General features: G+C 40.5%; 1 protein-coding gene across 4 annotated transcripts in view; it reads right to left on the reverse strand.

The window, feature by feature from the left end:
* The window catches only part of ZNF423 (zinc finger protein 423), a 504645-nt gene that overhangs the window by 185610 nt on the left and 303643 nt on the right, over positions 1 to 15392 (reverse strand). For all 4 annotated transcript variants that reach the window (XM_078671308.1, XM_078671307.1, XM_078671310.1 and 1 more), the window contains one exon: positions 10438 to 10522. In XM_078671308.1, the coding sequence (XP_078527434.1) occupies positions 10438 to 10522 (85 nt within the window). The remainder of the gene's footprint in view (positions 1 to 10437; positions 10523 to 15392) is intronic.

Here is a 15392-nt window from a genome sequence, read left to right on the forward strand (position 1 = left end):
CTCCTTTGTATGTACAGCAAATGTCTGGGGTGGTACAACAGTGTTCATAGACAAGGGATCTAGCTTTACTGCTCAGTCTCCCATCATAGATGGACATCTCATTGTAGAGCTTTGCACTTCCAGTAGGCAGAAGTTCCTCCCAACAGAGCTCAGTCCTTCAATTTGGCACATGCTACTTATGGCAGAGTTCAGTCCTTAAGGTTGGCTGAAGCGCTTTAGAGTAATGCTCACTCCTTCCGGATGGCAGAACCTCCTTACGGCACTGCTTACTCCTACAGGCTGTTAAAAACTGCTTACAGCAGAGCTTAATCTTCAGGTTGGCTGGAGATTTTAGGGACCACCCTTAGATGATTAGGAAAGAATGACGGATAGGTACGGAGTGGCTACTTTTTTAATTGTATTTTACTCTATCCAGGTGTTTTTCCTCCTTCCTTCTCTTTTTAGGTTGTGGAGTATTAGTTCCAGCACCTGGCCCGAGTCTATTAAGGGAATGGCTGAATCACAGGCCACATCTCCTCTACACTTGAATTTGGCTAAATAATGCTTGCTACTTGAACCTGCCCCCATTACTGATGAAGCTGCAACGCATGGTATGCATTCTGGTGAAGAACCTCACACATTTAGAAAGCTGCAGAAGATGCATGAAACAGGCGTGGCATGGTCCTAGTGATGCAATGAAGACTAGAAATCAACTCCAGCTGTGGATGTACTCAAGAATGGTTTCATAGATAAAAGGCATTGTGGGGTAATGATTAGCATTCCTTCAGGATGATCTCATTTTCAACATTCAAGTGGACTACAGGAGACATTCAGAATGTATCTTATTTCATTGATCCCTCTCTGAGCACCATTATGGGCTGAAAAGACTCACTGAGTTGCTGGTGGTTTAATTTCTGATCTGTTGAGTCTTCTAAATCCTGATGGGCATTTAAGATTCCACATTCAACTCTGCAGACAGAAATGCTTTCAAACAAGTGTGTTCTATCCCATGAACCATGGCTTCTCTGCAAGGTTGAGAATGGGTTATGAGCCTCTGGCAATACTTGTATAAGCTGCATTACCTGTGAAAGTCACATAGGAAGCTTCTTGTTATGGGAATGCTCTCCTCCTACTACAAAGCAAATGCAATTGCCATAGGCCTGCAGTACTGGAGTGAGGGTGCATGCCATCTGCAAAACCACTGACCCAAGCCAAAGCCTTTCGTCCGAGGGAGAAGGTGGCATGCTCCAGAGTCACCCTGAACATGCACAGAAGAGAATTGTTTAAGTTCTTGCAATTCAGCAGCTTGAGTCTTTCAGAAGTGAGCATGCTATAAACACTCAAAAAAATAAAAACGGCTTTATTGTATTTAGGGTAATTTTATTCAAACTTCTTTTTGCTGAGGTTTGATATTATTTAAAAATAAGGATCCGGTCTGTTCTTCAAATTAAACATCTTCATAGCTTGTTTCTAATAACGTTACAGAAAATGAGCGTGCAATGCAATAAAACACAGAAAGAGGAACGTCACATCACATGACAATATTTTGCCATGTTAAAGTCCCCAGCATTCCATATTCTAGGAACCTCTATTTAATAAATGTTTGCCTGTTCCAGAAAGGAAAACAAATTGAAATTGGCATCTGCTCAGGAGTAAATAACCATCTTTGCATGGATACCAAACTATCTGCATTCACCGCATCAGAGCAACTTCCTCCAGCTGTAGTAACCATTGACTTAGCGCGAGCCTCAAGTGCATGTTAACCAGTGCCGAAGAGGACACCAGAACTGTTCCTGTCCATCGAAATGTTATAACAATGAAGGCTTTTTGCAGGTGGCAGGAAGAGGCATCTCCTCCCATGCTCTGCACTTACCAGGGCCAAATCCTACTTCAGCAGCATTTATTAATATATTTGAATTGCAAGTAAGCTTATTGTTTTCAATAATAATGAGGCAGCTGATGTATCAGCGAAAGACTTAGAAACTGGTGCTTGGAGCACCGGACAGAAGCGGAATAAGTATCCAGAGGATCCTGCATTACGTTTTAGCTCCAAACTTCGTAAAAATGTCTGGCAAGTCAGGAAGGTGAAGTACAGTCCGTGTCAGGAACACAAAAAGAAAAGTGGACATTATGCAAGGTATGTGCAGACCACCCTACAGATCTTAGGGACCCAGAGAACTGTAGGCCCATACCCACAATGAGGCAAGTAAAGGTCCCAAAATGGCGAGTCCCGTGGACCCACCAGATAACTGTATCACCAGCAGAGGCACAACTAGAGTCAAATTCGTGGGGGAGGGGCTTAGAATTTTTTTTTGGGGGGGGGTGATTCTTTAAGCAAAAGACAGAGGCGAGCTGCAGGGGCTCTAAGCAGGGGGGAAACATCAAAGCCTCATTAACAAACAAAATGTCTTTAAAAGACCCGTGAAGTGCTCGAGTGCGGCTGTGTGTGTGCCTGGGAAGCTGTCTCATCCCGGGCTGACACACACGACGGTCTGGGGGGTGGGGGGGTTGGGTTGAAGCCCTTTGAGTTCAATGGACGTTGCGCGCCTGATCACCAGAGATACATTCCAGTAAGGACAAGAGTTCAAATATAAATGTGTTTTAGAGAAAATACAGCAGCCCACACCTTTCTTTTTGTAGTGTGTGGATGACCAAGGTGAAAACTTATTTTCTATTTGCAAATATCACTCTCACGGCTAGCCAGCCCTACAAGGGCTGCACTATGTTCACCGATGTGACCCAGTGAACCAGCTTGGGCAGAAACCAAAGTACTGCTTAACAGTTTATAACATGATCAATTATCTCTTTTTTCCCAGGTTAATAATGTCACAGAAATAAGCTGGATCACCTCAGCTGACAGAACAGGGAGCACCAAAGGTTACTGGCAAGTGTCATCACTGACACCCTCGTTAGCAGGTATGGGGAGGCTGAGAATCGATTGTGGGGCCTGCTAATGACTCCTCTAAAAAGAATCTTCACACTTCGCTCAGAGCAGAATTACAGAAAAGGTGTCTTGTAAACTGCTCTGACACAGGAATGAAGAGGGCAGTGCAAGGGAAAATGTTTAAACTAGTGTGATCGCAGCCGCACACAACGAGGGGCGGTAAGACGTTTTATCGGTGCTAAAAACCAGGAAAACTTTGCAAAGCTGTGAACGTGACGGATAATTAATACATTATGCAAATTAGGAATGTTGTCATTGCAGTTATGAAAATGTCAGCTAAAGCCACAGAATATAATTCGAACTGTAAATAGAAAATGTAAATTGTAACAGAAAACAAAGCAAAGCAGGAGGAATATGTTAAAGATAACCTATTTCCTTCCTGCGGAATGAATGAGAATAGGAAATGAGACCATGGGAAATTGGTGAATTTGTCCCTTTTCTGCTAGTGGTATACATAATAGAAAAATAACATTTACATAATAGAAAAATAACATTTGCATTGTTAAGATGTAGTTCATGGCATATAAACCAGCTTAGATTCAATATGCATTTCAGTGATGGAAACATGCTTAAAAAGAGTTCTACAAATTTGTGATACTATTTGCAAAAGATTAACTGGAAAATAAATTTGCTCCTATGTGGTTGTACCTAGGTTTAGAGCAAGCATTCGTCTTTTAACGAATTCACAAAGAATCACTGGATTACCACTAGGAAGCACAATTTACGTCTAGCCTTGACAAAGTTTCTCCCTTCTTATAAATGAGGTGCAAGATGGGCCTGCGCCATACGTGTGGGACTTGTGCATGCTGGAATCTAGCACAATATAGACGACACAACCAGTAGGTATAGTAATCAGTATAGAAATTAAACAAACAGCCAGGAATACCATTAAGACCTAGATCACTATTCGTTTTAGCAATCTTCTAGTGCGGCTCAGTGTAACCGGTACTTAAGGGCTCCCCAGAGTAGCAGGTTGAAGTCCATTTGCTCATGTTATTGCTGTGGAACTGATAATAATAATAATAATAATCCACATTTGTAAAGCGCACAATCACCCGTATGGGTCTCTAGGCGCTGGGGGCCGTCGGGAAGATTAAGCAAGCTATTGCCCAGAGTCACATGGTGCTGGGCTAACCTGCCGCCGGAGCCGGGGATCGAACCCTGATCCCCAGATTCCAGCATCAGTCGCCCTGACCACGGCGCCACACCTCTCCAACTGATCAGGGTTTGTAGAGCAGTGACACTCACAATACGGCCCAGGGGTCACAAGCGGCCCTCCAGACCTTTACATATGCCCCCCCCCCGATCAGAAGCAGGACTGGGCTAATGTTTACGTGACTCCGCACTAACATAAAAAATATGCTAAATAAACTTGCAAGCATTTATTTAAAGGTTAATGGAAATTAAAGAAAGGAAGTAACTAGGGTATCCTAAACCACTTAGCTATGGGAACGCCATCATTTACAAAAAACATCTTGCAGTAAAAGTAAATATGTCTGTTAATAATTCATTAACATGCATAACTGTTTCACCTAAGTACATAAGATTATCAGGGCAATGAGAAGTATGTTGTTTAAGTGATAGTTTTCAAACATGAATTGAGCATTCATTCTTCCCTACACCCTCATAACAATACCATTCGTGCACAAAGAGGCACGTTTTGGGGGCTGGGTTTCTATTATACATGAACAACATATAGGTTAGTAAATCAAACAATGAAGAAGGCTTTGTACAGCACACATCCTGAAGTCATGTATTTCGAGGTGCTTAAGTGCTAATGAAGAAAATGGAGGGAAAATTAAAAACAAAAAGGATTACCTAGGATCACACAGTTTGGTTAAGAGGAGAAGCCGGTATTAATCGCAAGTTTTTGGTTTCGAGTTGTGCAATGTCATACACTAGATGTATATGCCTAGCTTCCCTTACACCCACCTTACCACAAACCCCTCCCTAAACCTCGACTGCCACTTTGCTGGTATCAATGCGGCCCACAGTCACATCACAGAGCGTGGCGGCTCCTCCGCTATGGCGGAGGAGCGTCGCCTCAATGCTTTGAGCAGTGTCAGGAAAGTGAATATAAACTTTTAGATATTATCATTTTATGTTTCCTTCCTTTGCGGGCGGGGAGGTGGGTGAGGCTGCTCTGCTCAGGGAGTAGGGCAGGAGGGGAGTGGTTATCTCACTCTTAAGTGTGCACTGATTGTTTGGTCGGCCCTCTTGGGCCACCCACACCCACCATGTGCACTTTCCCGATACTTCATGCAGGCTGCATTACAGCCTGCGTGGAGAACAAGCCAAGGACCCATTCCCTGGTTGAGCGTCGAACCAGAACGCTCAAAACCAATCACAATGCTGCACTGGTAAGAGGAACCAGGCTTCCTGTCCCATGAGGAGAGCAGGAGCAAGGAGCAGAGGAGTGGAAGCAAGACCGGCAGCAAGTTAGGTGTGTCTTTTTTCACTGCGCTATCTCGCTTCCGCACCCACCTTCTCCCCACTCCTGCCCCTCCACCTACAGGTCATGCCAGCCACCACTAATCACAGATTATATTTGTGGCCCCAGGGAAAATGTTTGTGAGTACCCATGTTGTAGAGTTTTCTTATACTTAAGCCATTTTAAATGGGGCACCCCATTAACACTAATGCCACTCCTATTATCTAACCTGATAACGGATTTACAGAATTTAAATGTATCATTTTGTCTCAGTAGTTTATAAATTAGCAACTTATTGACCCGCACATATTTTTTTCTTCCCATAAAGTTGTTCGCTATGGTCTCCTTCTACTGTTAAGATTGAAAGACACATCTAAATTATGTCTATGCTTTTTGCGTATTTTATGGGCTCGCTAAAGTTCTACTTTACAAATCCTTAGGCATAGTCTTAGAATGTTTTATTGTCAACCTGTTAGTTTGGTTATCATTACTTTGGTTTTCAGGATATTGATAAGGGAGTCAAGTATTCTGAGTCAACTAAGCAATAACTGGCCTGGTTCCCATGTGTATTTAATTCAATAATATTGTATGCTAGGTTCCAAAAGTGTATACAAAGAGCTTACTGGCAGTAACTATTACATTCATTTGGTGTACGAAGTGTATCCATCAACAGACAGTAAATGGCTCAGGCTACAATAGTTTGTGGTTAATAGAGGAGCAATTCAAAATCTTACTACATTAAAGCTATGGGTGGCAGAAACAAAAAAGCACTGAATTTATGCCCTAACTAACAATTCTAAGCCTGCACTCTCTGCGATATAATATTGCACAGAAATATCTATTGATATTTAATCACGAAAAGAATGGCAATGTACTTACCGTTGGCACCAAGTGCTTAACTCCTGGTTTTGATATGTGTTTTTTGCAGGGCCAAATTGAATGCATCCTTTATGGCTGGCAGGGGTTGAACATACCATGGGTCAGAGTCCACCCTACCATGGGATCAGTGGCAGGGTTGGACTGGGACAAAAATAGGCCTAGGCACCAAAATAAATGTGGCCCGATTAGAATTAAGATAGCGAAAATTGTAGACCACATTTAAAAGTCAGGTCAGTTTTGACCTTCTAAAGACAGGCTGTAAGGGTATTTTGGAAGGTATGAGAGACTGTGTGTATTGTTGATTGCTGCAGGCAATATTTGAGGTAACATCAGCGAAATCAACAGTAAAATCTAGGCCACCTGGCCTTAAAATAGCCCCAGAAACTGCTAAAAAAAAACGGGCCACACATGGACATGTCAGACCAGCCCATCGGGCACTGCCTGGTTGCCCTATAGACCAGTCCAATCCTGTTCAGTGGCTGGAAAGTAATAAGCAGCTTCCCGAATAGCCATGTATGCAATACTGGCTGGTTTCAGAATATCAAGAGGCATTTGGCTACCCAGCCTTGCATTCAGCAGCCTAACAAATATTGCAAGCACTATATTTGGGCAATATCCTCACTACCTGTTGCTTGCATTAGGTAGCCAGGACAACGTTAAGTGCGCTGCTTCTCCCAATTAGGAAGACGCACGCCAACCTCTACAGAATTATGTGCCTGCTTAAGTGAACAATTCTGGCAACAAGCATGCGCTATGATGAGAAGCCTGAGAAGAAATTGATAAATTCTACTAAAATAAATACCACCACAAATGGAATCCATGGAAACTCCTGCCTGACTAGACATGTCTACAGCAAACTGATAAGATGTTCATGCTGAATTCAATTTCCAGCCCGTTTTTAATTTTAAGTGGTTCCTTAAATCTTAATTAGCCCACTCACCAGAAAGAACGCAAAATGAATCAGAACCAAAGGGATGCAGCAGAGTTCAGAGGTGCATTTTTAAAGGTGGGAAACAAATTGCAAAATGAAGATAGTGCTGTATATTGGAAAGAGGATGGGGACAAAGTGAGAAGGGCAGGAGGCATGCATCGTTTAAAAATCCTTACACACGGAGAATACCATAGTTATTGTTTAAATACAAGAAAATGCATGAAAACAAGCCATCTATTTATAAAACACATACTGCAATCCACACTGATAAACTGAATTTGGCTCTTACATCCAAGTACTTCTTCGATTGGTGAAACCTTCAATAGACATGCAAATCACCTTACATCAAACCATCAAAAGGTTAAACCTATGTGTGTGGCAAAGGGCCCCCCACTCATTCCTTAAGGAAGACAAACAAGTGCAAGAGAAATGTCCTAGTTATTTGTTTGTACATGATGTTCATGAGGTTTAAATGTAATATTTCATGGATTATATGAAATGATATGAAGTACACTGCAACCGGAATTAGTTCTACTTAGTCAGTGAAACCCAGAAGAATAAAAAGCCTAGCCTGTTGATATTGAAACCAGCAATCTGCAGAAAATACAATGAGCCAAAAGGTTAAATGTGAGACATTATGAATGTGCACACCACAATGCTATAAACAATGTGCCCCTCATGAGATTCTCTAAATGCAACATGGGACGCAGGCCAAAATGCAGACCCTCAAACGAAGAAGTCATTAAGCACAGATATGTCAATGCAGTGGCACTCATTTCTGGTTTAGAACTATCCCCTATCGTGAATTGAAGGAGTAGTTATCACCCGAATTTGCAAATACAAGCAATAGTAATCTAACAATAAGGTAACTAAAAAAAAGTGTAGGGCGAGGAGTTATCCTTTTAGGTCAAAGAAATGGAGCGTCACCACATTTTTAAATTACATACGATACCGAATCTTTGGTTGGACACACAATGGTGTGTGCGGTTCTCAAGAACTTGACTGTTGGATTCTGAAAAAAGTAATGGATTTGGCTGGCATGAACAAGGTAACCACTGTGTACATGTCAATGTTTTAAATGTGGAAAGTGGCGGATTTTGACAACAACAAAAAAACAAAACTAAAATCGGGGGAATGTGTTTTCTCCATCGACATAGATTAAAGCAAAGGTAATTCTAGGTGGGAGGCAGTTAAAATGAAGCCATTTTGCCATAAAAAATCGTGAGTCTCATCTTAATCAGGTCTGTTGGTATGTATGTGTTGGTGTCGATGGACTGCCAGGACCAGAACACATAAATAAATAGGACATTGTTTTCCTCAAGGTCTTAGAATTATCTATTTAATTGTATTTTTAACCAAGCCGATATATATGGGGAATATGCTAGATCATGTTGGCGATAGAGGGGTGTGGAGCTATCGTTTGACCTACCATAATGCCATTCTCTGCACTCTCGATTAATATGACCACGTCTAGTAGTTTGAACAAAGACCTAGTTAGTGTGAATAGCTACTGTTCTGGCCAAGGTAACTTTAGTTATTTCCTTCCTTGGCAGATGCGAGACTCCTGTGCTGCCCAAAACAGACAAACGAGAGCGATCCGAAAAAATGTGGAAAGTCAATGGTGCAGTAAATTGAAGCAGGATGGACTAGAGGACAGGAAAACAACAGGTGCTTTGCTCCAGTTACAAATGCTTTATAAATTTTACTATAGCCATAAATCTCCATGAACATGAGAATCATATGCATGTGTTCCAGCTGTGTCACAAATGCATACTTCTGCAGGATTTCAAAGAAGAGAAACAATCACATAGTACTGGCAGGATTACACTGGCTAAGTAAGGAGAACTCAATCAATCAAACAGACTTTATCGGTTAAATAGTAACTATAAAAGCACATACAAATGTATTTATTTTAATCATTAGTACAATAGATAAAACGAATACGATGCACAATTCAGCACAAGAATGGAACCCACATAAAACGTAAAATACTCTTGGAACAGCTTCAAATTGTAAAAGAGGAGCCAATATAGTTATCTTATTACAGCTCTGAGAAAACCACATGCTTGAAAAGTAATATGAGTATCTGATAAAAGTTGCAGAAAAAAAACAGGACTGGACATGCTTGCCTAATATTAAAAGATATCAATAAAGGTAGGTTACAACCACATGGATTCAAAGGGCCCGGGGCATACCAACCCTTTAGTGAAGCCAGGAGATGGTGCATCATATTGAGTCTGAATCTAATCAGTAAAAGGAGAACTCGTCTAGAGGTCACTAAGGAAGTTACGAAGAGGGTAAGAACGAGGATTGTTTAAATGAAATGCATATAATTGGAAAAAAATAAGTGGCAAGCAAACACAAAATGTACAGTCTTTAAAGAACATTTAGAAGAGTTTAAATCGAGTTCAACTGCAACACCATCACTGTTCCTCATCATATTACCCTTGTGTGACTCTTAACATGTGAAAAAGGCAGATATCCAACCACACATGCGTTATTGCAGGAACAAAGATCATACCCCAACCAATAACATGTGATAATGTGATCTTTTGAAAAACATCGCGAAAGGAATCCATAAATGTGAGTGCTCTATCCCACCACCAATCCTACGCAACATCATGTGACAGTTCACATAGGACCAGAGTGGTTGATACTTTAACTCTGTATAGCCAATCTCATTACACTTATCAATATCAACTGCACCTATTAAGAAGACTGAACCTCTTGGTCTAGATCCAACAGTTACATCTAAAGTACTTACAAGATCTCAACTGGAAGCTCATGTGTGAGAGTTATACAGATAATTCTTTTTTTAAATTCTAAACTGCGGCAAAACTGCATTTTCAAAAATCAAACACACAAAAAAAGTGTACAGCTTCAGCATTTGCGTTTGACAAATATGTACCTGAAAAAATCATTAAACAGTCAATGACAATAAAGAAAGTAGTTACCTCTTTTCAATGCCGCGCACAATAAAAGCACAATTGCTCTTAAGTGTTTGACAGCTAGCACGCATCATTTTGTTATTTGTACAGTGGGGAATAAGCTCTTGAATATAGAAGACGCATTACATTTGGATGTCGTGTGAATAAAGAGATGTATTGAGATTCAGAAGGGTGGAAAATCTGTACAGCAATGCTTAGAATGAAGTAAGTGCAGCGACAATACAATCAATCAAGTACATTTAAGGTTGCAATAAAATGGACAGTGATAAGACTACAACAGACATGGAGGTGCAAAATACTGTAAACAACTGAAAAAAAGTCTCACCAATCATGTGGTTGGCAACATGGATTTGTATTTCTCGCTCGTTTTCAAACGTCATCTGGCACTTGATACACTGATAGGTCTTTTTCTGTTCAACAGCAAAGAAAAAACACATGAGTTTCGAGGATGCAACTAAAATAGTACTACTGTCTGTGGCAACAAGTCGAGTCGCAGATACATTTCATGACAGTTTCATTATGGATCTATGAGATGGCCAGCTCCCCCTTGTAAAACTTCTAACAAATAAAAATAAAAAAAAACAATCAAAACATTTCTAGGGGATCTCAACAAGTAGCTACAGTTCTTAAAGTATAGATAACTGATATGCATGGCCTTGTTGTGTAAGTCCAGGAAGAACAATGGCATAGCTTAATTCTGCAGCACTCCTCCACCAAAAACCACATTGACCACTCGGATGCCACCAAGCACACAAAGGCACAAGAGTTCCTTTTCTCAACTCACTATAATGACTGAATTTCTGTATGGAGTCACATTCGAAAGGAAGGAACATCAAGCCTTCAAAGAATAGTAATTCTGCCTTGGGGACAAGTGTCTCGAGTACTTTGAACATCACCTTCTGGGGGCTGCAATTAAATTATTTGTGACAAGGAACCCAGCAAACACCTATCAAGGCAGAAAACTTTCAGGCAATAACATGACGGCGTAAGTCAAAAAGAAAGCGCTGCACTAATGATTGTTATGGTTAGAGAATACAGATACTTGCCTATGGCTAGGTAAAATTGTGGTGTTAAAGAGGCCAGGTACAACTGAATGGACCGCTTATTTATACATTGGGGATCATCACTTAATTGTTTTAATATATCCCATGGATTTCATTTTATTGGATTTGGAGCCAGAATAAACTTATTGAACCTGTATTTGTTAAGGTATACATATGGAGAGTGTACTGTTTAATAGATTAATTCTTGGAATTCTAACACGGCTTCAAATACATAGATTTAGGAAAGCATAAAGAGTTCATTACAATTTAAGCTGAATTTCGAAATTTCAATTTCGATGAGTTGTAGAAAAGTAGAACAACCTATGAAAACATTTTGTGGTGCAGAAGAAAAAAAACCTGTAAGACCAATGGCAAGTTCAACACATTGATAGCTTGGCTATCCTGTGGCCTATTTTCATACCTGTTGCTAATGTAGGCTCACCAGCTACCCTGTGACATTGACCTAGTCGAGAGTAACACTATAGAAGACAGAAATTGCACACTGAATGTGCCTTGATTCTTCAGCAAAACTGTTTCATTTGAGTAGTTGGTATATCACCTTCTTCAGGAGTGTTGGGAGAATATTCATGTACACATACTGCCTTGAGCTCTAAAAAATGATTTAAGGGATAAAGTACCCCCCACCATACATTGCACATCATAGAGGAGTTTCCTAACCAAATAGAGGAATGAAGCCTAAGGCTGAGTTTGTTGATAAAGTTATGGAACTCCGAGGTGACTTTCAATATCGTTATGTACAGCAAGGGGTACTTTATCCCATATATAATACAAGGGATTCTGTAATCCCTGTATATTTGCCTGTCTCGAATTTCTTTACAATAAGTGACTTGTGATGCGATGCACCCTGTCGCCGATTCTAAAGAATATGCATCAGAGATCGACTTTTATAAGTTATTAGTGTCGAGTTCTGACATCACAATGCCTGCTGCCAGCAGCAGAGGTGAAAAGCAGGTCAGTTCACGGAGCATAATTCAGGCAGATGTTACAAGCAACCAATGTTTCTTTTCTTTTTTCTGCTCTATTTTAATAGCTTACAATGACAATTAGAGAGAATAGGATTAATTTTTTGCACTCCTTGGATCAGAGTTCTTCGAACTAAAAGGCGGCCCTCTCTGGGAGTCCGTGGTGGCGTTTAGGAAGAGGCCTCGTTCCACTATGTGGTTATGGAACTTCTCTGTGACTTGAAATATCCTTATAATGTGAGGCAAAGGGTATTTTAGCCCTTATAATATATGGTCACATCATCACCATTCCCACAAACCATTGGTGCGTAGCTCTTTCATATGAAGGAGAGTATGTTTGCAAAATTAAACAGATCAAAAACCTGTTAGATAATTGTTTTAAAACGATATTATAAACAGTTCAATAGAATCTCCAACTGGGTGTGTTACAGTTGGACGATTATAAAGAAAATAGAGATGGGTGTTTATAGAGGGATTTCAGGATTCCATGTATTATAGGGGTTTATCTTCTTGTCTTCCTCTGACCAGATGTTTGGGATCTTTAAAAAACAATGACAGAACCCTCAATCACACAAGTGTAGTTACAGCAGAGAAAATAACCTCTCTTAGATTACAATAATAAATCCATCACAACACTGCAGAAAGTGTATTTACTAAAGAGGTAACTTCTTTGACTGGGCATTACAAATCTCCTTCCATTAGAATGCATCTCTCCCTCTCTGAAACTGGTCTAAGAGCCAACTCCGTCACAGGATTCTTCAGCCAAAACTCTACAATCACACAGCACAGGTGACTATTGTCTTGGTAGATGTGATCATTTCTGGAGGCAGAAAAATGTGCCTAAAGCAATACCCACAGGCCTGATCAGCTAGAAGTTTTGAAGGGGGGGGGGAAGATGCCTAAACAATCAAAGATTACGATCGGTATCTAAATCAATCAGAAGAATAGAAGGTGGACACAGGTATGGTACACATTGATTTCCTAGGTGGTGGTGATTTGTGCAGTCACGGGTGCCAAAGCTGAAAAAGAATATTTTTTTCATCATTGTTTTCTCCGGCGCCTACTGTTTCACAGTCATAAAGAACCAAATAGAATGTGGTAATCGGTAAGCTACTCAACTAAGTCATTAAAAGGCGCACCACATAAATTATTATACCAAACGATACCAAAAAGTATCCAGTTCTAAAATTAGCTGAAAAACATCTGGTATGTAACCAATAAATTTGCAGGAAAAAAAGTTGCCAAAGAGCCTTATGTCTACGGGGAACCTCAAAGTACATAAGAAAAAAGAAACCGTGGGTCCGGAGGATGAAATCAATCAAGCTGTTAAAACCAAAAACTCTAAAGGATTAATTCATTATATACTTATTAGTGGGTCCTGGTAGGAAAAATGATGTTTTATCCCAGTCAGCCAAGTCCATGGGTCTCATCAAGGCATGGAGTATGCCTGTCGGTCTAAGTAAGCTGTTTAAAGTCCTGTCGTAGGGAATGTGTGTACTGGGTCCTATACCAGGCAAAGCTAACATGTAACCGGGTGGTAAAAGACATTCACATGATTATCAAGCTGAAAGTGGATCAAACATCAATCAACGGAGCTGAGGCAGGATGACTGTCCATTAAATATTAACTCAGAGTGCACAAATAGACTAACTGTTGCTCTCACCTCCTGATTCAGATGCAGACTGTTAATGGAACTTGGGGGGGGGGGTCTACAGATATGTCGCAAGGCATGAAATAAGTAAGGTCTACTTATATGAATATGAGCGAAAATATATTTGCGTAGGCGCAACAGCTATGTCTTTGAGTCAGTCTTTAGATGCCAGTGGATTATGTAGTATGCTAACTAAGGCAATCAGACTACTGACAATATGACTAATAAGTGGATTCCCCGTGTATTCTTTTTTTTTGTTTCAACAGTTTGATTGAATAAATACTCTGGAACCAATGTTTGCAAGATTCACATCATGGCAGATCATAGAAGGCACTTAAGTAGCACACATGCATCTCTGAAAGATTGGAGTGCAAAACAAGTAGGGACAGCTGTGGGAATGATTCATAGATCTTGCAGAAAGTCTAGATGTGGGAGGGAGGATCTTTTCTCAGTGAGGGATGCATTGTGGCTTTAGTAACGTATGCCAATAGACAGACATTTCACACTTTTGTACGCTCAATACACAAACCTGATCCAACCAAGGTGTCTAACTTTTAAGAAATCAATTTCTAAGATCTTTGTTACAATCTTGCATGTGAAGCTAGAATATCTTTTTTAAAAAACAAATATGTATTTTTTTTAACTGCCTGCCTTTTTGTACAATTTGGTTGCCAGTAGTCCACTAATCAAGAAAAACTCAAAAACGATTTCAAGAAACATTATCTAATTTAGTCATCACTTTTTTATTTTTTAATTGTGATGAATGGTGACCACCTGGAAACATTTTCATCCATGGACTATTCCTCAAGACCAACACATTAGGATTGTTTTTCAAGGAGTGGAAGAAACACGGACTAATTACTTTGTGACAAAAGGTAAGAGATGTACAGAATCACTTCTGTATAATTACATACTCTTCCAAAAATAACCATACTACACAATGGCAGGTGAGGGAAAAATACACATGAATAGTACATTAAAAAGTAGTGGCCTATGACAGGATTGTGGGAGGTTAATTGCAGGAAGGCATCAATACCTAATTAAAATAACCTTCATGTAAGTAAATATTCCTTTGGAAGATTTATCTAACTTTAGACTGCAAAGCAGCAGCAAATCTGGGCAGTTGAACAAATTATGAATTGGATATCCAGATTATGAAGTTAGCATAGATCATGGGAAGTAGTGACTGTTCTTGGCCAAAGAGGTCAATGGCGCCAACATGGTTTGAAAGGGCCTGGAGGTCTTGTTGGCTTAACCAAATGCAATGTAAGGCTCTTAGTTGATGCAATATCCGAGGCTTCCAACAGGTACAATCAGTGATGATCCAACTGCTGCTTAATCCTGGAAAGTAAAGGCCGCTGATGAAGAATGATTATTGGTGTCAAGCAGTGGCGGCTGCCACCAGAGAAAAGTGGTGAGGCGGGACAATAAGAAACACATTAAAATGAAAACGTACCTGCTGCCTCGCCCCGAAGTTGCCCTTCTGCTCCTGATCACAGGCTCCCAGACCCCTGCGCCAAACCACACTGCTCTCATGCTCGTGATACTATTACCCAGAATGAGAGCAGCAGTGGGATTGGACGGGGCGGGCTGGTTTTACGCT

Source organism: Lissotriton helveticus, chromosome 12, assembly GCF_964261635.1.
Source record: "Lissotriton helveticus chromosome 12, aLisHel1.1, whole genome shotgun sequence".
Lineage (NCBI taxonomy): Eukaryota > Metazoa > Chordata > Amphibia > Caudata > Salamandridae > Lissotriton > Lissotriton helveticus.